The sequence below is a fragment of the Bicyclus anynana genome, chromosome 2, assembly GCF_947172395.1.
Source record: "Bicyclus anynana chromosome 2, ilBicAnyn1.1, whole genome shotgun sequence".
Lineage (NCBI taxonomy): Eukaryota > Metazoa > Arthropoda > Insecta > Lepidoptera > Nymphalidae > Bicyclus > Bicyclus anynana.
In genome coordinates, this window is record NC_069084.1 from 19,069,623 (window position 1) to 19,095,805 (window position 26,183).

General features: G+C 37.3%; 4 protein-coding genes across 4 annotated transcripts; all 4 read left to right on the forward strand.

The window, feature by feature from the left end:
* Positions 1-760: 760 nt before the first annotated feature.
* LOC112058399 (beta-1,3-galactosyltransferase 5-like) lies at positions 761-13,533 on the forward strand. The gene is made up of 9 exons (XM_052885701.1): positions 761-1,431; positions 2,030-2,064; positions 3,624-3,804; positions 4,605-4,788; positions 6,282-6,397; positions 7,026-7,138; positions 8,560-8,682; positions 9,394-10,942; positions 13,009-13,533. The coding sequence occupies exons 2-8, from the start codon at positions 2,034-2,036 to the stop codon at positions 9,708-9,710; spliced, it is 1,065 nt and encodes a 354-aa protein (XP_052741661.1). The 5' UTR covers positions 761-1,431; positions 2,030-2,033; the 3' UTR covers positions 9,711-10,942; positions 13,009-13,533.
* On the forward strand, positions 11,009-15,522 carry LOC112058462 (uncharacterized). The gene is made up of 4 exons (XM_052885698.1): positions 11,009-11,982; positions 14,256-14,324; positions 14,505-14,675; positions 15,051-15,522. Exons 1-4 carry the CDS (start codon positions 11,688-11,690, stop codon positions 15,131-15,133), a joined length of 618 nt encoding a protein of 205 aa, XP_052741658.1. The 5' UTR covers positions 11,009-11,687; the 3' UTR covers positions 15,134-15,522.
* LOC112058398 (uncharacterized) lies at positions 15,387-18,738 on the forward strand (the record flags this gene model as incomplete). The annotated part of the gene is made up of 3 exons (XM_024099196.2): positions 15,387-15,528; positions 15,801-18,209; positions 18,372-18,738. Coding segments are annotated over 3 exons (2,688 nt in total), but the record flags the coding sequence as incomplete, so codon positions are not given.
* Positions 18,739-19,473: 735 nt separating this feature from the next.
* On the forward strand, positions 19,474-26,018 carry LOC128198761 (uncharacterized). Its single transcript, XM_052885613.1, has 7 exons — positions 19,474-19,494; positions 20,260-20,422; positions 22,025-22,223; positions 22,792-22,856; positions 23,856-23,930; positions 24,123-24,203; positions 24,401-26,018. The coding sequence occupies exons 1-7, from the start codon at positions 19,474-19,476 to the stop codon at positions 25,081-25,083; spliced, it is 1,287 nt and encodes a 428-aa protein (XP_052741573.1). The 3' UTR covers positions 25,084-26,018.
* Positions 26,019-26,183: the final 165 nt, after the last annotated feature.

The following is a 26,183-nucleotide window of genomic DNA, read 5'->3' on the forward strand; positions in this document are numbered from 1 at the left end:
GCCCTGGGGCTTCTTTGTCAAGCAGCCCGCCGACGAAAAGTGAACCAAATATGAATGTGAAACACTTTCAAATTAAAATTACCTTCTAGTTATACAATGCGTACAATATACATGTATCTTTGGTGTGGTCGATCAGCTGACAGTGACGGACGTACGTTAACTAACTATAGACTACCTGGCAAATGTCATCTTTGTACATCAAGAGCTTTCGATATTTTGTAATGAGTGATCTTTCGCTTTTATATATTTAGAAAAATATTAGATAGCTGGTGCTTTAGCCAAAGATTGATTATTTTATTACCTTTATTTAATACTTTTAGTAATAAAACTGTCACAGAATACACGTGTACAAACCTGTGCCAGAGAGTCTTCTATATGTAACAGTTACTTATTTAACCGGAATATTCACAGACAATAAAATAACGAATTAAAAGAGGATTTGATGATTTTTTTTTAATTATTCAATGACAAGATAGTTGTGATCTCACTTGATGTTAAGTTATGATACAGTCTTAGATGGCAGCGCATTTACTTGGAACAGGTAGGTGTAGGTTTAATTCTACCCATATGCTGACTGAGGGGAGGCTTTGGCCGTGGCTAGTTACCACCCTACCGACAAAGACGTACCGCCAAGCGATTTAGCGTTCCGGTACGATGTCGTGTAGAAACCGAAAGGAGTGTGGATTTTCATCCTCCTCCTAACAAGTTAGCCCGCTTCCATCTTCGACTGAATCGTCACTTACCATCAGGTGAGATTGTAGTCAAGGACTAACTTGTAAAGAATAAAAAAAGGCCATACCTCGGACGGTTTCTACGCGGCATCGTACCGGACCACTAAATCGCTTGAAGGTACGTCGCCAATGAATTGAGCCAATTTAAAAAAATCAATTACTAGATTGATACGAGCTGGGAATCAACCCAGGACCTCTCGTGGGGAACCACAGCATTAACATCTGTACCAGAGACGTCGCGTCGTCTAAAGATGCTATTTGTCAGTAAAGTCAAGCCTCCTAAACCAACAGCCTACTACAGCTTTCGCGGACAGCTGATGAAAAGAGAAGTAATAAAATAAACACGAAACTCTATAGGTCGTTAGAACTAATAGACGACCAATCCTACTCACGCCTACTTTATGATAAGAATGCACACAAAAATTCGAACACTTATCAGTTTAGTTAACTAAAGATAGTACGCGGACGCGTGTCCAAGTTTCCTATTTATTAGTAGGTCTAGGTGCGATTGTACTAAGCCTGTCCAGTGCCCAGTGCCCAGCGCCCACCCGTGCGGGCGAGATTTTGTGCAGTTTTCGTGGGTGATGTGGAAAATAAGTGTTGATACCGTGTTCTGGCCCTCGGCACGTTGAGGGGGAATTCATAGTTTTGAGGAAAAATGTGTGGTTTGGAATTTTAAGTGTGCGTCTCAATGAGTTAGGTAACAAAATTAAATAATACCTAATTTTTTTATTTTAAATTATTTTACATACCTACTCGTGGAAGCCATGTAGTTACCTAATATTTGATTTACTACAAGGGAAACAGCTGACGTAGATATCTAGCCTATACCTATAGGCATAAAGGTGGTTTATACGAGTAGTTTTGATTTTTGATACCTAACTGACAACTGGTTTATCAACTAGGTAGATAGAATATATAATAATAAATGCAGATTGCTCCTTTAATTAAAATCACAGAAGACTAGCAAAAGTGTGTCTAGCCAGTGATGTCTAGTAGGTACCTAAATACATTAAATATTTCATGCATTCGATCCATTTATAGCTATGGTTGTGTCTGCAACTTTCTACAAAACTACGTTCGGTTCGATTTGAGTAGAGACATATCTTTTCTGTGGTAGAGGTATCGTTATTGAAATGCATATTTTTTCAGGAAAAGTTACTGAAAGTGGCGGTGTAATAACTGCCACATTTAAATTGCATTTTAATTCGTTTTTTAAAGATAATCTCGAAGTTCAGGGTACCTGTCTAACCTAACCTAACTACGATAACATATCGACGTCTATAATTCTTTTTCAGGACAATGCGCAAACTCCAATGCTTGAAAATAATTAGTAAGTAAATTAATGATAACCTTTACCATTTACTTAATATTAGCTGTGATTACTACATTAAGAGTAGGTATTGTTGTAACTGATAACTCAAAACGGTTAAATTTCATTGTTAAATCTACAGCCACACCTAACTACAATCATTAGTTATAATAAGGGCCGGTTATCAGATAGGGAAAACCACAGAACTTGTAACTAATAATTGTTAGTCAATAAATTATTTATTTTGTTGGTTTAATGAATATCTAATTAAAAATATAACATATTATATCTTTTACAAAGTTATCGTTTCAAAAACCAAACGTGTTTTTACCTAATTTTTTCAAGTTTTTGTTGACTACGTAACTGCAAAACTTATACGTAATAGAATAGTTAGTAGATTAGAAATCATTATAATACACTATATACAATTATGAGTATACATATCTGGTATTTATTAAACATCATGTTCAAATCCAAGAGTCAAATCCAATAATCAAATTTCTATTTTAAACGTTATCTATATAAAATATTTACCTACATTAAAGTACAAATAAAATACTTCCTGTGGGAGCTTTAGCAAGTAGGTCTTAAAAATGTCTGAAGATATCTTTATTAAGTACGTACTATCAGACGCCCGTGACTTCGTCCGCGTAAAATGGCCGGAGCCGTAGATTTTTCCAGAAAAATAGTAACCTAAATGTTGCTAAATATTCCATCATCTAGAGAAAGTTCCATAAAACGCCACGTGTTGCAGCTTGTGTTGGAGAAAGCAATAAGTTTTTTACGATGTTAATTGTTGTCAAAGTGCACATAGGGAAGTGGGACGCTATGTACGGGTTGTTTGTACAGACAACGTTATCGGGCCGAGGTAAAGTGTCGATAAAGCTGATAACAAACTATTGATTATATTATATTATTATCCATAGAAAGCCACGGTATCTTGAGTAAATACATTTAAACTAGTATTCTACACATCTGCACCACTGTCGGCAGAGTATGTATGTAGGTTCCATTTTACAAGAGCTAAATAATTTATAAGTTCTTCAATAATGTTACAACCATGCTTATTTCTGCCGCCAAGCAGTATTTTGTGCGTCTGAAGAGAAAAAGGCCGTTGTAATTGAATTGAATTGAAACGCTTATGAGGCTTAACTTTGGTAAAGTTAATTAAGAAATTTTTTTTTTAAATGTAGACCTAATTTTCCGAATCATTTTACATTAAATATAGTTAACATATAAGCTTCAGTTTCTGGAGAACAACCTGTTTAGTACAAGCCGACCCCCGGCGGTTTCACCCGCATAGTTCCCGTCCTCGTGAGAATACGGGGATAAAATATAGCCTATGACGCTCACAAATCGTTATTTGTAGGTAATTGTCAACCGAAGTGTATAGAAATGACGCGGAATTCGCCACGAAAGTGTCGTGGCCAGGCGTCGCGTGGCCAGGCGCCTACTTAGACTGATAACGTCGCTGTGTGAACTGTGCTCGCGGTACAAGACCGTAGTGTCTGACCAAAGGGCTGTGTAGCGGTAGACATCCGGCTGATGTAATGATGATGATGACTACAGTACATTACCAGCAGTTCCCCGGCGGCGAGGCGCGGGAGTGCGGCTGGCGCTGCTGGCCGTGTGGCTGGCCTGCCTGGCCGTCGCCTGGCCACTGGCCCACCGCTGTGGCCAGGCACTTCTGCCGCCGCCGCCTGTGCTGGCCCTGGACCACTTCCGACTCAACAGGAACCTCAAGACCTACCTCGATGACATGTAATGTGTAAACAACAAACCAATATACTATTCATCCTTTACTAGCAAATGCCCAAGCGATGACCAAGAGTCCAAGACCCACAAAATTCAACCGACTTCAGCATCATAAAATGTACCGAATATATAAAACTAAAAAGCGAAAAATAACATCATATTATGTTCTTCCTACTGATGAGTTTGAAGGTAGGGCTACTATAACCTTTCAAACAAAAAAATATATATTCAAATCGGTCCAGGCGTTTTCGAGTAATCGCGTAACATAGGAGTACATACAAAAAAACATAGACTCGATTGAGAACCTCCTCTTTTTTTGAAGTCGGTTAAAAAGCGAAAAATAACATCGGAGCTATTTCTATTGATCGCTTTGTAATTAGATACGATGTAATTAATCGTTTTTTAGAATATAGGCATCATTGAAGTCGGTTAAATTTTTTTTAAAAAGATTTTTGATCCTCAATTTACCTTTATCACAGTCATATTAAATGATCATAGTCAAATCATCATCCATTTAATCGTGTCACAGACTTTTTGAATTAAATTGATTGTCATTATTATCAACCCATATTCGGCTCACTGCTGAGCTTGAGTCTCCTCTCAGAATGGAGTTCACGTTTCAAAGGGAGTGTATCACTAATTTTCCAATTCCAGGCTGAGAATTTAAATGAAAATTTCTTAGAAAGAGAAACTCAGTAGCTCATAGCCCGATATTCGAGTCCAGGACCTCGGGATCCGAAACCACTTGCTGATCACTGGATGTACTATCGATAGTTGTCTACAATACTTCTGATTTCTTATTATAGAATAATAGCTATAGAGCCTTCGAGTACGGTGTGCTCTCTGCGGCAGCGGGTCGAGCTGGTGGTGCTGGTGACGTCATCGCCGCAGCGGTTCCTGCAGCGCCAGGCCGTGCGGAGCACGTGGGGCAGGCACGTGCCCACGTACTTCGTCATTGGTGTCGATGGGACTTCGGCAGCGGACCTCACGGTGAGCTACGAGTACAGTGTGCTCGCTGCGGCAGCGGGTCGAGCTGGTGGTGCTGGTGACGTCATCGCCGCAGCGGTTCCTGCAGCGCCAGGCCGTGCGGAGCACGTGGGGCAGGCACGTGCCCACGTACTTCGTCATTGGTGTCGATGGGACTTCGGCAGCGGACCTCACGGTGAGCTACGAGTACAGTGTGCTCGCTGCGGCAGCGGGTCGAGCTGGTGGTGCTGGTGACGTCATCGCCGCAGCGGTTCCTGCAGCGCCAGGCCGTGCGGAGCACGTGGGGCAGGCACGTGCCCACGTACTTCGTCATTGGTGTCGATGGGACTTCGGCAGCGGACCTCACGGTGAGCTACGAGTACAGTGTGCTCGCTGCGGCAGCGGGTCGAGCTGGTGGTGCTGGTGACGTCATCGCCGCAGCGGTTCCTGCAGCGCCAGGCCGTGCGGAGCACGTGGGGCAGGCACGTGCCCACGTACTTCGTCATTGGTGTCGATGGGACTTCGGCAGCGGACCTCACGGTGAGCTACGAGTACAGTGTGCTCGCTGCGGCAGCGGGTCGAGCTGGTGGTGCTGGTGACGTCATCGCCGCAGCGGTTCCTGCAGCGCCAGGCCGTGCGGAGCACGTGGGGCAGGCACGTGCCCACGTACTTCGTCATTGGTGTCGATGGGACTTCGGCAGCGGACCTCACGGTGAGCTACGAGTACAGTGTGCTCGCTGCGGCAGCGGGTCGAGCTGGTGGTGCTGGTGACGTCATCGCCGCAGCGGTTCCTGCAGCGCCAGGCCGTGCGGAGCACGTGGGGCAGGCACGTGCCCACGTACTTCGTCATTGGTGTCGATGGGACTTCGGCAGCGGACCTCACGGTGAGCATCTTTCAGCGATCTTATTGCTATAATAGTTATTTTCTATAGCTTTATTGGTATTACGTTCTCTGCTATCATATTCGTTTGGAAGGCTGGTTCTTGAGAAGAGCAGGCAAGAAACTCAGCAGTTGCTATTTCAAAAACTACTTGACTGATTTTAAAAATTCTTTCACCATTAGAAAGGTTCGCTAAAATAGGCTAAATTTCGATCCGTATTCCCGCGGAAACTACAAATACTAATTTTGATAAGGCTAAAGAGTTTATGTGCATGTATGTTTGTTTGCTTAAAGATGCTCTCTCTGGAAAAACCAATCAGTTTGTCAAAACCATTTTTGTACATGATAGCCAGAATCATGAGGATTAACACAGGAAGTAGGGGTTCACATGCTGAGAAAGTTTGTATGAATTTCTGTTCATTCGAAGGGTTTTCTACTCGGATAAAGTCGCGGGCATCTGCTATTATTCTCAATTAATGTTCTGACAGACGCTCGCTACGTTGTCTGCAAACTGTTCCAACGACTTTACTCCATAATCTAAAGCTGTATTTGATAAATAGATCAACCAATCACTCAGAGCTTGAAGGACGACAGAAGACGTGTATAATGTGTGTAAAGCTAACATGTCTTGGTTCAGGCAGACAACTACGTGGAAGCCAAGAGCTACAGCGACATGATAGTGTTCACGTTCCAAGACCACTACCAGAACCTGACCCTCAAGACGGCGCTGATGATGCACTGGACCACGACCAGGTGACTTCACAATAAATTTTATTGTGTAGGTACAATCGCATACATATCAGTCTTTGTATATTATATTCGTCCGTGCGCTATTTGTAGGACACCACTGCGTTCTAACTTATTGCTATTTCTTGAGCTGACCATACAAACAACGTTAAATAATTCATTTTTATGTACTATATTTACTGCTGATACATTTCTGTAGCATGAGCCAGTAGCCATATTTTAAAGCACTATAGTCTGTAGTTTATTTACGTTGGTCATGAAGTGACAAACTCACCTCAACAGTTGTTAAAAAGTCAATTATTAAAATACCGTCATTTAAGTTGGAAAACTTACTCTATCTGTCTAAGCTTAGACTGTCAGTCTAAAGAAGCTATTTTACGCATAAAACAGAGTATTTTTAGACGGTTTAGTCTTGGTTAAAATACCGTACTCACGGATATACTTAGGTGCAGTTTTCAGCCCTATAAGTTCTGTGACTGAAATAATACGAGTGTAAATAAGTATATTCTATGTCAATGTTCAGGGTTATTGTTTCAGCGATTAAGCTGCAAAAGGGTCCCAAACACTTTCCAATTAGGTATTACATTAGAATAGATATGGACCCTTCGTAATAGTTTGAATGTTACATCTCCAGGTGCTCTGAACACCTGCAAGAGCTGATGTTGTTCAAGACGGATGACGACGTGCTGGTGAACCCGTGGGTGTTGCGCCGGGTGTTGCAGGAACATCCTGGGAAAGATCTTATTGGTAAGGCCTTTTCTTTAAGAATTCTTTTGCCATTTAAAATACTCAGACTAATTAGATAAGGACCTGTCTCGATAGACGTTACTTTTCTGTATATGCTCAACGATCTACTGCGTTTATAAAAACTGTCTCGTTTCGTTTCGTAGTTGTAATCGTGTACGTCCATTAAAGAGCTCTGTAAAAAAAACCTTTTTGTGTTGTTGTAAAAAAAAAACAAAAACTTCTAGTATAGTATAAGATCAGTCCGTTTTCCTCAGAAATGACAGACCCAAATTCATTGTTCATCAGTTTGCGTGCGATACTAGTCCTTATGTAAATAGCCTGAGTTTAAATATGAAGTAATACTGATAAATGAACCTTACAGCAGAACATTGGCTAATTTTCTCCCGAGAAAGTTCAGGCGAAAACTGAAAACAGAAATCACGCGAATGGAGTCACCGGCGTCTACTAGTGCGTATATTATATTGTCGACCAATAGGGGTGGAGTTGTAATATCGCTCTCTCTTTCTCCCCAATGATAGAGAGCGATATTTTCAAAATCAACATTAATTTATTTCAAGTAGGCTTAGTTTACAATTGCACTTTTGAAACGTCAAGTTTGACTCTACCGGTTTGGAAGGTTGTTTTTTTCTATTGGTCGACATTTATCATTCTCTCTTTGAGATTTGTCGTGGTGCGCATCTTAGGCCTACATCCTACACAGTAGCGTGCATAAGGTTGCAAAAAAGCAAAGGCACTATTCGTAAAAATTGTATACAAAATGGGAACTTCCTGCTCCAATACAGCTTTGTATTGGGTCCACAGGATAGGCAGTAGGCAATACATTTCTTCATCTTTTATTTATTCTTTACAAGTTAGCCCTTGACTACAATCTCACCTGATGGTAAGTGATGATGCAGTCTAAGATGGAAGCGGGCTAGCTTGTTAGGAGGAGGATGAAAATCCACACCCATTTTGGGTTCTACACGGCATCGTACCGGAACGCTAAATTGCTTGGCGGTACGTCTTTGCCGGTAGGATGGTAACTAGCTACGGCCGAAGCCTCCCACTAGCCAGACCTTGACAAATTAAGAAAATCTCAATTTGCTCAGCTGGGGATCGAACCCAGGACCTCTGTCTTGTTAATCCACCGCGCATACCACTGCGCCACGAAGGCCGTCAAAACTTGTTAGGTGTAGGATGAAAATTCACACACCTTTCGGTTCCTACACGACATCGTACCGGAACGCTAAATAGCTTTGGCTGTACGTTTTTGCCGAAGCCTCCCACCAGCCAGACCTGGATCAATTAAGAAAACCTCAATCGGCCTAGCCAGGGATCTAACCTAAGACCTCCGCCTTGTATATCCACCGCGCAAACCACTGCAGCACGGAGGCCGTAAAAATGCATGACATGCACGTCTCTGATCTCATCATGTGACGCAGGGTACAGCAAAGTGAACAGCTCTCTGCATCGCGACGCCTACAACAAGTGGTACCTGCCGCGTTGGCTCTACCGACCCGACTTCGTGTCCGAGTACCTCTCCGGGACTGGGTACCTCATACGAGGTAGGTAACTAAACGTCTATGACTATAAATAAAATAATGAGAGAGTAGCCCACCAACCCGCGTTGGGGTCTAAGCTCAATTTCCCCTCTAGGGAAGAAATGTTAAAATAGGCTGATAATGATGAATAGGTATTAGAGTTAACGGTACTTCAGAACTGGTATAAAGACCCTATGATAGCCACCTTGGTCATTTTATAAAGGCTGAAAGTTGTCAGCTCCAACTACAAGTAAGTACTTAAGGTAGGTAGCCATGGAGTTTGTATCACGATGGCTTTGTGAAATAGCATGGTTTCACTTTCAAAGACACGAAATCATCCAAGACTGTTTTATGATGATGTCTTCAGTAGCTACAGCTAACTGGGGAAAGGTAAGACGTGGCAACAATACACCAGGGACCAATCAATTTAGTCTTAATCGGTGTTTTTATATGATATGATTTATCATAAGTATGATGACAAACTTTGTATTACGCTAATAAAACTGTATTTTAAAGAATTTCTTCTCTTTATCCCATTTTCTACCACTTTCTGCTGAACTAGCTCACTTTAAGAGTGTGCGATTTATGATATATAAACATGTGCTAGCCAGACAGACCCTTTTCGGCTCTAAGCATGCGGGGATTTACGATGTCAAGCCAAAGATCCGTAAAGAGCCCACAACAAACTCATCCCATTCTATAGCTGTGTAAAAAACAATTATACTTGTTTTACAGGTAGCAAACTGAACGAGATTTTAAAGGCAGCCTTCGAGATCCCGATCATCAACCTGGAAGATGTTTACTTTACGCATATAGTGTCGAAAGTCGCGTTAGGCTTAACCTTGAGCCACGACCGCAGGCTGAGTCCCTACAAGCCCTGGCTTCCCTTGGGCTGCATGTACTGGGGCTTGGCTTCCGCGCACAGCTTGACTCCCAATGAGATGCTGGGCGCTTGGCCGAGTGTTGAAGCGTTAGGAGAACAGTATGAACTTGGGAACGAACCATGTCGATATTTTGTTAATAATATCTGGAGTGAAATGTATTTGTTTTAATCAATGCTACCGCCGCTTTTCTCGTCAAGCAACATTGCTGTGTTCTGCAACGGTTTCGAGCTTTTAAACTAACAAAAGGACAGGAACAAACTGAAATAAAAGCCTCACGATGTTAAGTTAGTATTGTTAATTAATTATATTGTAAATAAATGTAAGCTGTGGATAATAAACATTAGATTATGTGTTTGATAATGATTATATTATTTTTATATACGGTGTGTTTCATTTACTTGTAGTCTTTAACTTGATTTATTTATGATATTTCGTATGTATGAGGATACGTGTCCTGTGTGACGTCACAGTAACTATATTCATCTAGCGGAGGCTGGCGGGCGGCAGGTGCGCGATAAGGCTTTAATGGCTTCTCGTCTTATTGGAATATATCCACAGTGATTGAGCGGAACACAGGGAGGGATTCCGACGCGCAGTAACGATAAGCTACGTCTGCTCTGAACACGGCGTATGCGCATTGCGCAGTGTAGCTACAAAAAATATTCCAGCGGACTTGTAATATAGACCGAGAAGCCTGCGATAGCCAGATATATCTCATTTTTGTCATCATCGTGTGTCATTTTCAATTGTCAGAGCGTTAACTTCGTGGCAACCGAAATACACGTCTGTTATTTTTTTTACGTTAAGTTAGAAGTTTGATATTTTTCATAGCTTGTAGACTTGTGTATAAGTTTAATTTCAACTCGATCTCTCCACGCGTTCTTAAGATAACGAATATTCAAATGATCATCATCAACATTAGCAACCCATATTCAGAATGAGATGGGTTAGGCCAATAGACTAGTGCTAATAGTCTAATAGGCTATTAGGCCAATAGTCTTCCAGTCCACATTGGGCTGGCTGGTCCAATGTGATCACTTCTGTGGACTTCACACATCTAGCGAATTAAGAAAATTCTCAGGTATGCAGGTTTCCTCACGATGTCTTCCTTCACCGTTTGAGACAACAATGCCCCGGTCCGGATTCGAATCTACGCCCACCTAATCGAATAATATACTCGTAAAAAAAATATGTAAAAATATCTATTGTGTCATGCCCAACTCAGTAACCAAACTATATTTTTATCAACACAAATCCGGCCCTGCACTACCAGTGAAGTCAAAGCAAGCAGAAAGTAATATAAAGCGAAGTGCCCTTCAGTCCGCCTGTACCAGTCGCCATGCGCGTCGTTCTGCTTCTGCTGTTTGCGCTGCTCACGCTGTGGGGGGTGGCGGATGCTGGTGAGATCTTTCTCTATCATTCTATCATCTCTATATCGTTATTATCATTATTACAGTCCTTCTAGAAGAGAAGAGAGGATATGGATGGCGGGATTAGGGCTATCATGTTAAATTAACGGCTACTATCAAATGTTAATGATAACTTCATCATTCATCATCATTGGTTCGGTAGCCACATTCTACTGCAAAGGCAATAAGCCGAGAAACTTAATTTGATCAACCTTTTCAAGATTCGTTTTATTGTTGCTTTAAAATAAATATTATGATCTAATTACTATTGATAGATTCCCAGAAATAGAGAATCACGTTATTTAAATTCAAAAATGCTTAGTTTATTTATGACTAAAATGTATGCATGTTGGGCACATTTTTTATCTTAGATTCTTTAATTTTCATCTTTGGTACCCAAATGATATCCAACCATATTAATTTATTAAATCCATTTCTATAATATCTTTATTAATGTATGTTAAAATGGTGATATTTCATTAAAGAGAAATTTAGAACTTTATGATTTCTAGTAATTAGTTAGTATAATCTTAGTTGGGATGTTTTTTTTTTTAAATAAATAAAATTAATTATCTATGTACGTGCATATAGCATTAATTAAAAGAATGAGTTTATGCTCATCTAGAAGGCAGTTACCCTTTCAATGGCTCTCATCTAATATAACTACGCGAACAAAAACCTAACAATAAAGCTTTTAGATTTCTTGTACAACGCACGCACACCAAACGCCGAACAAATGAAAGCTCGCGGGCTGAAGTGTATCCCGGGACGCACTTTCATTAAAGTCAGCCAAAAGAAGCTGCAGGCAGAAGACCAGTCCGAGGAGACCAGACGAACTCACATGAACACGCAAACTAAAGACGAAACTTGCCAAATTTGCGTGTGTTCCACGGAAGGAAAAGACTTATATTGTTCAAGGAGACCGGCCAGAAATGTCAACGAATGTGTTAGACTGAGTCTTCTGAAGAAACGTATAGAAAAAAACTTGCCGTTTGAGCATGAAAGCTCACTGTCTTTTAGGATTAGGAGAGGTTAGTCCGGCTCAGTCCATTAGTTTACTGGATTCGTGTTGTATCAGTGCAGCTAGAATAACTACGTTGAATGTTTAGGTTCCCGAGAAATAGACGTCACTGTTAGCTAATAATTTCTTGTAGATTCTCATTATTAAATTCTTTTTTCAACATTTCTTTCACGAAGATTACATCTGGCACAACGACGAAATACCGTACGAAGCTAAAGCGAGCTGCAAAAGAGCCACCTCTTACTACAGCAACAGTGTCAACGCTAACAACACTGACATTGACGTGGAGAGCGAGGTCGAGTCCCTGCTTGAGTATGCCAACAGAGCCGTCTGCTACTTCTGCGTCTGCTCCGTCGACGGCAACCATGCGGGCTGCATCACCAGAGACCCGTGGTATTGTCAATACTATAGGGACCTCAAAAAACCTGGCGCTGCGAAGAAACGATACCGACAGTTATTCCTACAAGACAGACCGCCGTATTTTAGGCAAATATCGCATAGGTTAAGACGGACTATGGACGATGGGATTTATACATATTATGAAGCCGGTACTGCGTGATGTTTATACGAACTAAATGTGGTTCTTGTTTTGTTTTTTTTAGCACCTTGCACCGTGTGTTTTTTCTTGATGTTGTAGAAATGTTTGATTTTTGTACAGGAAATTAAAAAAGATTATATTAATTTTCAATAGCTCTATTGAGGTATTAAACGAATATCGACAAATTCAAAGCAGCATAATTGCAGTTTATACGATAATTAATGAAAAAAAATCGGTAGTTATACGTGCCCGGTCTTCACTAACTGGTTGTTTTTACAGTCAGGAACATAATGTCACTAAGTTTAGGTGTGGTGCTTGTTACTAGAGTGTAGTGGTGAAATAAAATGGCAACTGTTAAAAAAAACATTCGCAAAGCACCGCATTGTCGCTAATCTGCAACCAATCATGCAAAAAAGTTCCAAAATTGTTTACGAAATGTCTATTTAAAATTAAGTATTTTGTTGTGTGTTCGTGGTTCAAACGTGAGATTGGTTGCAGGTGGCGACACGCTGTGCTGCAGCCACCCCGACGGGCACCGGCGCTCGCTGCACGAGCAGGTGAGGAGCAAGATACGGCTGATGAGGCGGAAGATGCCAAAGGAGAACATACTGTCGCGCAGCCCCCAAGGAGACTACGTTGATTTTATTGTCAACAACGATTAGAAGAACGAACACGATATACATCAATGTTAGATGATAGAATCAATTAGAATTTGTGAAGAAACTAAATCAGAAGACATTACAGAAGTCCTTGTTTATAAATTACTTAATTTCTGTAAAATAATTAGTCTCTATTGTATTATACGATCGATAAAATCAGAAACAACGTGATCCATTATACTCATTTCAGTTCACTCCGGAATAAAGTCGCGTTAATTTTCTGTTCTTTCAGAGCGGCTCACTCACATTTATATTTTAGTATTCATCTTTGTGCAATTAAAAAAATGTGTTAAATGACACGTTTTAATTTTTTATACTTTTGTACTGTGTGTATTAATTTAATTTAATAAATATGTTTTCATTATTTAAAGAATTTCTATTCTAATTACCTGGTCACTCCTGATGATTTTAATTATTTAAAAAAATACTGTCCAATTATTTATTAGCACTTTAGCACTCTTTTGTTTCACACGTTTCAAGAATTTCTTTATAGATTATGGATTATTAATTAATGAGCACAAATTATTTTAGCTGCACTGATTCTGACGCGTCTCCTACTTTGCTTGCACTGTTATTTACTTTAAGTTATACATATACCTATATATAAATAATGTTGCATTATTATAAATCACTTTGGTACTTATTAATATTTACAGCCTTTCAAACTAAAATAAATTGCCAGGTTTCATCATTTTTGACGATCGGAAATGATCGACTTCTTGAAAACAGGGCAATTTACTTCAGTTTGGATTTTACATTATAAAATAATATAATAAGAAGAAAGAAGCACTTAATAGGAAGTACATAATCAAAATTTAAAGTCAGCAATAGACAACTAGGTGAATACTATCAATCATCAGATGCAAAATCGCTTTACATGTCTACATTCTAAAGTCAACATCTTCGGAGGATGCTGCGGTTTTTCAAAGAATTTCTGTCGGATCTGGATGATGTTGTCGCTTGGACAACAACTAGTCATAAATATATGAATGACTCACTTATTTCACTTCCACAGTAATAATACCCGCTTCTATTGACATATATTAAACTGCAAGTTAACTCAACATTGTAATGTATATTTTCCAGTGGGAGAGGAAGTAATAAATAACTCTAAATGCATTCCATTTGTCTCCGAATATACCGATTGCAATGACGGTAAGTTTTTAAATTCCTAATCACTCACGTTCAGAATATTTGAAATGAAATCTAAACCTAATAACTACAAATATTATAAGGTAGTGTAAAAAATAGTAAAAACCTTCTTTAATAATAAAATGTATTTTAATTCTTAAAAGTAGGTTATTATAACGAGTGTATAGAATAGATGGTTTTCAGAAAACTATTGCTCAGGATGCAGCCATTGCAAATGTAATGCGACAGGTCAGTGGGAGTGCGACGAAGTGACCATGTGCCCTGTACTGGAGGACTCTACATACGACAACGATATTACCGAAGAGAACCCCATACGAGTGATATCTGCTATAGATAACATACAGCAGTATATTAGTTAGTTTCTACTTTATTTTTGACCCTGGGAAATGCTTTAACGCATCCCGGCCGAAGACTGCACAGACAGAACTGAGCAGTCTACGGGCGGATATGACTGTCCAGAATACCTACTTAAACCACCTGTTAAACTATGGAATTATTAACATACATATACTTCAATGATATTTCTGTTCGATTTTGGTCATTATATTTTCTCGTTTTGTCAAACGATTGCTAACCGCTAATTGTTAGCAGGCTTACTTACAATCTGTACGCAGAATAAAAGTGTATTTTTGTCGAAACTTTTTGTTTTGGCGAAACTTTTTGGCCAAGATTGTTTATAAACTGAGTATTTCTAAATGTACGCCTTTAGCCTTTACTTATTTTTTTCAGAAACGAAAAATGAAAAGACTCGTAAGCTCGTGCCATCGCCACCAAACGATGAAGACGAACTGATTGGTAAGTCAATATGTTAAGGCATTAGAACTCAAATACATCATACCACCTCTTCATATTCTTTGATATCTTTCAAATCTAACTTATTTTTAATATTATTTTCAGGTTACTTATTAGTCATAACTAGATGATTTAAATATTAAATATTGAAATATAGCACGTTCTTTCATTTTTCGAGCACCAAATTATATTTTTCTAGTACTTCTACTACTGCAGGTAAGATTTATTCTGAAATGTTTCACCATACTCCAATTTGCCTAAACATCTTTAATAGTTCCAGAACAAAGTCCTCAAGTAGAAACTTTCGAAACGTGGTTTTCGAGACAGAAAAGAGAAGTGAAAGATGATTCTGCAGACAAATCTAATGTAAACACTACTGTTAAATTCTTCCATACAGTGGATGAAATAAATGAAGGTGAGCTTCTCGGTGAAGTGTACCTAATGATTTCTAAGATTTGCCTTAAATCTACTTTTCTCCTCTTCTTAATTTTTTATTTAATTTGTTTACAAATTAAAGAACTAGAAGCAAATAGTTTTAATTTTAAAAGAAATTAAAGTAAAATAGAAAATGAAATGAAAATAATTATAAAGTTTTGAATTGTGAAAATGGCGTTGCTTCATTATAGTAGTGTTTAACAATAGCTCTACAAAGTCATATTTTTAATAAATACAAATAAAATTTTGCAGATACCCTGAAGACATCAAATAAAACTGGAACATTAGAGGCACATAAGGTACAATTAAACAAATTACCAAAAATATCACGAAGGACAAATTTACTAGACCACATTAACAAAACTGCACAAAGTACGCTTCATATAGAATATAATCAACCACAAGATTATGAACATCACATAGCGGAAAATAAAATAGACTCAGTTTCTCACATTGCAAATAAGCTAGATGAAAATGAGCTACAGAAAATTATCGGTAATTATTCACAAAGTACAAAAGACAAAGACTTGTCAAAGCTTGTCGTAAATGAACTAAAACCGGGAAATGAAATCATTGGAGGTAAAAATGTTACACCAATATCAAACATTACTTTCACCCCAGAGAATGATACCTTAACAGCAATGGCGTTTATTGCTGGTAACCTTTTGACTAAACTATGGAATATTGAGAAAGATGCAGGTGATGATTCCGTCGAAACTGAAATACTCAAGCATGAAAAAATAAACAACTTGCTAGATTTATTTAAAGAACCACTCAGTATTCGGCAAGAATTTTTTTTAAAGAATGCCTTAGAAAAACTATCAGATTCACTCAGTAAAAATAGAGGTGTGAATAATGTCTCAATTTGCGAAACAGTTACAGGACCAGACATTTATTATAATAGTGACGAAATAAGCGATAAGGGTAACAGGGGACTGGCTAAAGACAATGAAACCAAATGTGTGCAGAATGAATATAGTAAAATGTCAAATGTACCAGAAAACCAATACAATGTAACCGTTGGTGTAGTTTCAGAACTACATAATGTTTTAGGTTTGATTAAAAAATTTGAGACTGTACAGGAAAATATAAAGAATATGAAACAATTAAAAGCTCCTAAACAACTAAATTCTAATCCAAGTGCTACTGATAAGAATTCACCATTTGAACTTTTTGGAACACTGTTGGATAAAATTACAAAACTGTTAATTCCAAATAGAAGTAAAGTTAGGAAAGTGACAAACAGACTGCAAAATTCATATCAATTTGCGAAAAAAAGTAACGTCAATAATGTTTATGAAACTAAATTTAATATAAGTTTAGGTAAAATGAATATAACTATGAAAGATAAGTTACTTCTAGATTATCTAAGACATATTGACAATAATCCACAATGCCTTTTACGGAAAAATAAACAAGAAAATTATAGTCCCGATATGAATATTGAAGGAAATATCCTTAACAATTTATCGGAATTTTTCAAAATAAAATCATTTGTTGATTTAATGAAAATAACACAATCTGAAGATATCACTACAAAAATTCCTGAACTTACGACGTTCACGACTGGAATTCCTATTGAAAGCTCAAGTTTAAAAAGTTTGTTAAGGAATAACTTTATAGGTGAAACCATAAAATTAAAAACTCCGACAGATAAGCTCAAAATGCATTTAAAAGCAATTATTGATGACTTACAACAATTACAAAAAGAACATGGTATACATAATGGTAAAAATATTAGTGTTATGGATGCTATGCCTTGCATTTTTAAAATCCTGAACACTAACATGTATTCAAACAAAAATGATTTACAGAACATAATTCAAATAAAGCCTTTAGATAAACTCAATAGTTTGTTAGAAACGTTAAAAATTGAATTCCAGGCTGATTTACCAACACGTAGAAACAATATAATGCCTCACGATATACCAAAATCAACAAAAATATGGGAAAGAATGATCAAAAACATTAATAATGGTCACATAAATACACGCAGAAATTTTAAAATAGATAAACCAAAAACATTTGAGGAACTAAAACGTGATATGGATAAAGTTGAACTTATGGGTAATACTTACAAAAATTTTGCTATACTTTCCGAGATACCACCTCATAAACGATTAATGTTATTAAAAACTTTGGAAGCTGATACTAAACAACAGTCAATTGCTTTATCTAATATTAAAAAGTCAGTGAAAACTCTTAATGAATTGTCTGTAAATAAACGTAATGATATTGAAGAATTCATTGACAACGTTGAGAACAATGTCCGTCTGAGCAATAAGGTGTTAAAAAGTCTATACAAAATAAAAAATAATATAAATAAAAAGTCTGAAGTAGAAAAAATAGTAACTAACAGAAATGAGCAAGCAGTAAGGTTACCGGAATTTTTGAACGAACCTATAAAAGACGTTAAATATAAATATAATAATATCAAGTTTAGCAGAGATCATATTTTGAACCAACTTATAATGAATCGCGTGCGACTTTATTTGAAGTCCAAGGAGGCCAGTGGTTCCGATCTCGTTAATGATATAAACTTTAATATCGGTAAAAGGATTATGGTTCTTATTCAGTGTGGAAATCTGAATGTTGCCAAAGAGCTATTCAAAATATTTTTGGCTAACAAACAAAAAGAAGAAAAGTTGTCCAAAAATAAAGGTAGATTTACATATTCTGCTTGAATTTTATTGTAACATCTTCCTTATAAATCTTTTAAATTCTAAGCAATACAAAATAAATGCATAATATGTATCAAAATAAACCGATTTTTGATATATACTATTATTTAACAACCATTTTAATTATATTTTGCATTTCTAGATTTTACTACAGCTGTAAAACGTTCAAAGAAAAGAAATCCCCTGTTTTTTGCACAAAGTGAGCCACATATGAGATCTGAAGAACCAAAAAGAGAACTTGGTGTAGAGACACAAGATAATTTTTATAAACTTTTTTAAGGCATTGATATATTGTGTTTATAATGAAGTGTACATAAACTTAGTTAAAATATAAATAAAGTTAGTTTTATACTTTTCTTTAAATAAGATAATGTTTTATTTAAACAAAATGCCACTAAAAACATGTTCATATGAAGTAAAGCAAACACAGAACGCCACAGGAAACATAATTATGTACCTGCGCTGCCATTTTCGCATTGGTGGGGCCACCAGATAGATAGGCATATGAATGTGGCTATATGAATTATGAACACAGAACGCCTGTGTATGAATATATCATTCATATTATTATTGAATTTCTATCAATTAAAAAAATATTATTACGGGTATAACTTGCCAGTTGTTTTATTAAATATTTTTTTAAAACAAGTTCCAAAAACAAGGAGGTTCTATATTCGGCTGTTATATTATGTATGACTTTTGTGTGTGTTTGTGAGATTACGGGGATAAAATATAGCCTATGACACTCGTAAATAACGTGTCTTTTTAGTGTTTTTTTTAATTCGGGTTAGTTGATCCAGAGATTACCCCCTACAACACCACAAAACCTGTATATAATAGTAGTCTATGAGTGTTCCTAAATCCTAAACAACGGTGTACAGACAGACAGATCGGTTCTGTTGTAGCAAGTAGAGGGAGTAACAATCACGTGGTGCGCCTGCATGGCTGCCGATCACGAGCTCCTGGGTTCGAATCCTGGGTCCAGCTATAAGATGCTAAAACTTTCTTTCATTTCACAATTTTCAGAGCAAATTTTCAGCTCTGAGTTAGGAGATGGTGGTGTTACACTCCGTGCCTCGGAGTAAACGTTAACATTCGGACATCATCGTTGCATCGATCTATGTCATGAAATAGTTATCATTAACATCTGATATTGCTCGATATAGAATTCAATATTATAACTCTAACCCACCATCGTGCATTGGAGCGGCGTGGTGGGCCTGAGCTCCATCCCCTCTTCTATAATGAAGGAGATCTGGCCTTGGGTCAGAATAACTAACTAGGCCCAGAATAAAAAACTTGGGCGTTAAAATAGGCTTATGATGATAAATTACAGGACTATTAATACTGATTAAGTGTGAAGGGTGGTGGTAGCTTACTTCGTCAACAATGCCACTGATGTAACACGAGATGTTTGTGCTTACTGCATACGTGCGCCGGCGCCAGGGGCGGACTGCACCTTTCGTATTCAAATTCAAATTTCTTTATTTGCAAATTGTAAAATTAACAGCAGGTTGATTCACTACACACTGTGTTTACGAATGTTAGTTGACATATACGAAATGGAGATTCTATGTAACAAATGTTATTCGGTCGGGCGGCTTTTAGTCGCGCGTCAAAGAGGACGCACACGACCGGGAACACTATATTTGAACGGAAAAATTAATAGAATGACTGGGGCTCGCGAAGCGCTCTGGATCGATTGACTTCGCGGACAGGTTCGCGGCGGTCCGTACAGCCCCTGTAGCTGACGCTTCGAAAACTAGAAGGATGTATGGGAATGACATTTGCTATCGACTGGTCACGTGATCAAAATCTGTCATTCCCGTAAAGAGTTAGCGATCGTAGAAAGAGAATCGACGTGCTACTTGGCTAGTGGGGCAGGAGTATGCATTGTACGCGTGGACTGTGACTCTCCCAACTACGCGTAACACAGGAACGCACAACTTCACAAGCTTAGCCTTTGTCATTTGATATAAAGTAAGAAAGTGACGAAAATTCTGGGTATACCAACTATCCAATACTTATAGGAAGGTGCTGAAACTTTTACGTACTCGTCACAATACGCCTCTGGTGCCGTATCAAGCGAGTTAGCGGCGTGTTTACAAACATGTGCAGCCGCGCGGCGCTGCGCCGGCTCAGTCCGCAGCATGCTGGCGTTCATGCTCCTGCTCCACCACGCCGCCGCCAGGGGTGAGTGTCACTACTGTACCTAGGTATCATCATCATCATCATAATCATCATTGAGCCGTGATATCCCAGTGTATAATATGACCTCTGTCTTCGATTCGGAGGTTAAAATTCGGTCCGAGCACGCACTTCCAACTTTTCAGTTATGTGCAGTTCAAGAAATTAAATATCACGTGTCTCAAAAAGTGAAGGATAAACATGGTGAGGAAACCTGCATACCTACGTGTGTGAAGTCTGCTAATCCATATTGGGCTAGCGTGGTGGACTATCGGCCTAACCCCTCTCATTCTGAAATAAGACTCGTACTCAACAGTGAGTCGTGGGTTTTTAATTATGTTGTAACAACGGCTGTTTGATGATGTAAACTACTGGACCGAATTGAAAAATTCTTTCACAATAGAAAGCTACATTATTAGGGAGTAACATAGGCTTTATTTTATCTCTATAAAAAACTAGTCGACTAAAGTTCCAACTAAATCGACCTAAGTACGTTTTTTTAAGGCTCCTTTTCAGCTCGTCAACTCGTCAAAAGTAATTTACAGAATTTACAGTAAACAGAAGCCTACGTGTTAATCCAGGGTATAATCTACTCGTATTTTCTTTAGTTCAGTATTAGTGGCATGAGTGAACCAATATGCATATTTCATACGAACTTTCTCCTTTAAAATATTAAAATATGATTGCAACTACCCGCTCTTATACGGGATAAAATACAAAGAAAGGCATTTATTTGTACCACGACCTTTATAATGTTCTGAAATTGATACCAAGTGACGCAGTGTTTACTGAAAGTGTCATAACTCAGAATTGTGCGACGCGTCTGACTGTTTATAGTTGGTAATGTTTGCTTCTTTTTCATTTTCCTGTTGTTCCTGTGTGTGGTTGTTTAGAAAACTTTAAGCTTTTTACCCGACTGCTACAAGGGTTATGTTTTTCGCGCGTATCTTGTATGTATGTATGTATGTAATATTCTTTATTACCTCATATCTTCCAAACCGCTGGACGGATTTACGTAATTAAGCTATCATTAGATTTGTCTCAATAACCCAAGTGTTCTTAGATAGGTGAAATTAAAAAAAACAACAAGACGACTCTGAGACGCTATAGACTCGAGGTGAAAAAAAAATTTTTTTTTTTACTATTGCAACATGGGTATCAAAATCAAGGGCTTTTTGTGAGAAATTCAAAATGGTATATCATAGCCATGTTAAAAAAAACTATAATTAGAAAAACGTTATTTATTAAGTAAACAGGTTATTGTAGATCAAGTATAAGTTTTTGTTGGTAAGCACTTATAAAACAAATCACATTAAATACTAAAAATTAACTTGACGATTTGTGGTTTCATGTTATTGGATATTTTCTGTACGTGTATGTGTCCTCTACACGTATATAGGTACGCACTTTCATCGTGCGCCGCGATTTTAAAAAGAAGTGCGAATCCTTTTAAACTTCAAAGTTTTGCCTTTTCCTGATAGTTACAAATTCATTTATATCAAGTATTTCGCGAGCATTTTTAAAAAGTCTAAGCTGTGACTCTCTAATGTTTTATCATATCGACAGATTCCAACAGTAATTATAAGTTTTATTTGTATGTAATTCCAGGCAGCCCTCAAGAGCCTCATGTATTCAAAAATATATCGTCGTGCCCCGACGTTGGCTACTACTTCACGACGGAGCCGGTCGCCAACGCGCTGGAGCCGGCCTGCTTGCTCTGCTTCTGTCGCGAGGATGACGCGCTGTGCTGGCGCAGACAGCTTAGTCGGTGCGACCAGCGGTACCACCAGCTCAGAGAGGGAAAGAGGTGAAGAGTAGCGCTCCAAAGAGTCATCATTATCAGCGTATTTTAACGACCACAGGACCAGGCTTTCCTCCCTTTATGAAAGGGGATATGGAGCTTAGAATCACCACACTGCTACAATGCGGGTTTGCGGGGTTCTGGGCTTCTTCTGATTATGTTAAGTTAACAGCCTCTATCAGATGTTGACGATTTTGACCGGGAGCGAAGGCTTAACGTACTACTACTCTCTTCGAGATACCACCACTTCTCCGGGCTAAGATGTACTGAAAATTTCTTAGAAACTCAGTAAGTATTTATGATACGATCCATGCCATGATCATAACCTGACCAAAGAGACCTTGAGAGATTCCCTTAAAGACTGAAACTCAAATAGAAAGTTAACAGAGATTTTTGTGACATAGCTCGTTGAAGGAAATGCTGCCTAGCAGCATAGTCATTTTTAGATTTGGTAGAAAATGCAACAAGAAATTAGAAATCTTTTATTTCGACTCACAAAAGTAGTGATTTATTAGTTTGATTAGTCCGAAGAGTTCACATTCGGCTTGCTTCTAATTCTCGTACTTATTTACAGGGTCCACAGAGTGCGCAGGAGTCCCGGCCTTGCAGATATTTTCTTTCGGGGTACCGACAAGGATAGTGAGTGTGACAGATCCGCTGATATCTTTGCCATCATTGCCGAATATTTTTTTAGAGTTTAGATTATTCAATTCGCATATGATTATTCATCCGCAGTATATACAAGATTCCCACTTATTTAGAAAGGAAAGACAAAAATATTAGATAGATACATTTTTACTTAATTTTAAGAATTTACTAGCTGACGCCACGCGGTTTGACCCGCGTGGTTCCCGTTCCCGTAGAAATACGGAGATAATATATAGCCTATAGCCTTCCACGATAAATGGGCTATCTGACACTGAATTTTGAAATCGGACCAGTAGTTCCCGAGATTAACGCGTTCAAGCAAACAAACAAATTTTTTAGCTTTATAATATTAGTATAGATTCGTGAAATAGTTGCATAAAGTTGTCATTTTTACTTCATATCAATTTTTATTCGATCTATGCTTTGATTTTTTATGCTTATTTAACAAATATTGGTAGCGTGAGGAGGTATGGACACGGAGTACGTGATGAGTGTTGCGACACTACATCCAGTTTAATGCGAATTTCTAACGAATTCCTACTCATTAACATATTTACATAAATTATCGGAGAGGAAGCTGCATCGGCTTCAATGACTTCGCAGTATATCAGTGTAGTTGCAGTCATTACAGTAGCACCATAAAGTGACTGTAATGTTGCGCTAAGTTGCGTTAGTTTACTCAAGACCTATATGCACGTTTCAACGTTTTTTAGTGAAAACTACCATTTTAGAACCATAGAGTTAGGATATATTATACGTATATACCAAGCGTCGAAAATATTTGTATTAAATTCGCTTAAATCGTAACTTACAGCTTAACTAGTTACAGCAAATCCAAGACCAGATTTGATCCAATTAAGAAAACTGTAAACATTTGCTATAAAAACCACAGCATTACTGCATTACAAACTGCGCCAGAGAGGTCGTCAAAATGTTGACTATCGCAAATAATCGAATCTCTAATAACATTGACATAAAAAATGTAATCAGTTACAGATTTAAACAAAAACCCGCCCGAAGAGTGCAAGCAGGTAGAATCCAGTTACAGTATTGGATGTCCTCCAGGTATTTATCATTCATTTTATTTTCGTATTTATTATCAAACCGTCGGGCATGGTGGCCCCCTACGGCTTTCAGATTTCGAAGAATTACTAACTTAATCCTTTCTAACGTTCTAATTATACCTGCCCACCTGTCAAGTATCAGCAGAGTCTTGGTTGAATGAAAGACTCGTAATGAAAGAGTTACTATTTTCAGATGATTGGTGCGTAGGCTGTACCGTTTGTGACTGCGACGCAAATGGAAGATGGAAATGTCACAACTTGAGTTTTTGTGATGGTAAGTTAACCATCACGTCGTTTGATAAATTTTACAGTTTGTGTGTATATCACAAGAACGGCCGAGTCATACATATAGAAAACTTTGGGCATTGCCTTCTGTAATGCCTGATAGCTTATTCACAAGTTTTGTAATGGTCAAAAAATAGTCCAAAAGAATATTTCAGTAATAAAATGAACAGTGTTTCTTGTTTTTAGATAAGGGAAGAAACAAAAAGAAGACAGATAAAATACCGCAACGAACAACAAAGAAAGCAAATGCTAGGACAACAAAAAATCCAATAATTACTACATCGAAAAAAATTAACAAAGACAAAAATAACCCAAAAACTACTCCTAACAAACAATCAGCTAAAAGGAAGCAACGTGAAATGGGTAAGACGCAACGTAAACCGATTAAAGAACTAAATAAAGCGAATGTGATATCAGTAAAAAAAGCGAAATCTCCAGTATATAAGAAAAAACCAATATCAAAGAGTAAAGGAAGACTTAATAACAAAAAAATGAATACATCTGCAAAATCATCATCTAACAAATTTTTAAAAGGAAAAACTAAAACTTTGAATGAAACTGAGCAGATCATTCGAGATATGGCTCATACTATTTTTAAAAAAGTAATGGCTTCTGTGGAAAAAATTGTAATGGATAGTCAAAAAGTGATAACTGGAAAAATTTCAAAAAAAGGATCTACATTGAAGCAGTATAAAAATGAAATTAACAAGAAAATGAATACAACCAAGTCGACGAAAATTAATAACAGTATACCAAAAAACATTAAGAATAGCCAAATGCCTTATACAAAAAAGAATAAAAGAGATAAAAGGGAGCTAACAGCTGTGATTCCCAGTACATATTATTCAAACGAAGGTAATATTTGTTAGATTTAAATTTTGTTTAATTAAAAACATTAAAAAAGTATTTAATATTTAGTATTTTTTTTTATTTATAGCAAATAAAACGACTGCGCTTAATATAACTACAACTGAAGAATCTTTTGGTTACCAAACTTTGGATAATGAATTCATTATATCCACTCCAACACTAACAGGTTTAAATAAACCATTCTTTTTTGAATATACGGTGGATAAAGAAAATAACACTAATAATTTTTCTACAATCCAAGAAGAACAATTTTTAATTTCACGAGCAGCAGCTAATAAATCCAATGAAATAGAAATTTTATCCTATAATCTTAATAATGATAATCGAAGGTATGTTGGAAAACCATTACAATCAATCCCCTATGATGATGCAAATATTAATTTTACAATAGAACTCTTGAATAAAACCAACTCACAAAACATCATAAGTAATGGAAGTACTGATCATAGTAAAAATCGTAATGATAGTAATACTGATTTTAAAACTGAACGTGGAAAATTTACTAACACATTTAAGAAGTTATTTTCATTTGATAATATGAGTTCCACAATGAAGAAAGTTAACAAAATAAAAAAAAATAATATACTGAAATATTTAAAAAAAGTTTTCAAAAAAATATTTTACAAAAGAAAAGTAAAAGATGTAAATTTAAAAAAGAATATTATACAACCAGTTAAAAAATGCAATTTAACCACGACTGTTTGTAATAACTTTGGTTTTTGTAAAGCAGACGTAGTCAATGAACAAATATCCTCGAAAATTTATAAATTAAGAACAGAAAGTAAAAAAAATATGAAATCACTTGAAATTATCAAAGGCCTTTTAAAACTTCTTGATATAAATACAAAAAAATATAAAGATAACTCAACATATACGAGTAAAACCAAAGAGATTTTAAACAATGACATCGAAAAGTTGAATTCCATAATTCAAGAAAAATATGAAAATTATACGTTGACTACAACTCAAAGTACTCAAGTAGCTTATATCAAGAAAAATATTAAAATATTTATGCAATCGATGGAAAATTTTGCCCAAATTCTTAATGATATCGTTAAAATACTGCCATTTCGTAAATCTTATTCTCCGAAATTATTAA

What these genes read in the sequence shown, in the direction of transcription:
- LOC112058399 (XM_052885701.1), top strand. Translation starts at nt 2,034, where the DNA reads ATGCGCAAACTCCAATGCTTGAAAATAATTA. An exon ending in CTTCGGCAGCGGACCTCACG is followed by an intron (nt 4,789 to 6,281) that starts GTGAGCTACGAG and finishes GTCTTGGTTCAG; the next exon opens with GCAGACAACTACGTGGAAGC. An exon ending in ATGCACTGGACCACGACCAG is followed by an intron (nt 6,398 to 7,025) that starts GTGACTTCACAA and finishes TTACATCTCCAG; the next exon opens with GTGCTCTGAACACCTGCAAG.
- LOC112058462 (XM_052885698.1), top strand. Translation starts at nt 11,688, where the DNA reads ATGAAAGCTCGCGGGCTGAAGTGTATCCCGGGACGCACTTTCATTAAA. An exon ending in GTCTTTTAGGATTAGGAGAG is followed by an intron (nt 11,983 to 14,255) that starts GTTAGTCCGGCT and finishes TATATTTTCCAG; the next exon opens with TGGGAGAGGAAGTAATAAAT. An exon ending in ATATACCGATTGCAATGACG is followed by an intron (nt 14,325 to 14,504) that starts GTAAGTTTTTAA and finishes GATGGTTTTCAG; the next exon opens with AAAACTATTGCTCAGGATGC.
- LOC128198761 (XM_052885613.1), top strand. Translation starts at nt 19,474, where the DNA reads ATGAAGGAGATCTGGCCTTGG. An exon ending in TGAAGGAGATCTGGCCTTGG is followed by an intron (nt 19,495 to 20,259) that starts GTCAGAATAACT and finishes CAATACTTATAG; the next exon opens with GAAGGTGCTGAAACTTTTAC. An exon ending in CAGTATTGGATGTCCTCCAG is followed by an intron (nt 23,931 to 24,122) that starts GTATTTATCATT and finishes TACTATTTTCAG; the next exon opens with ATGATTGGTGCGTAGGCTGT.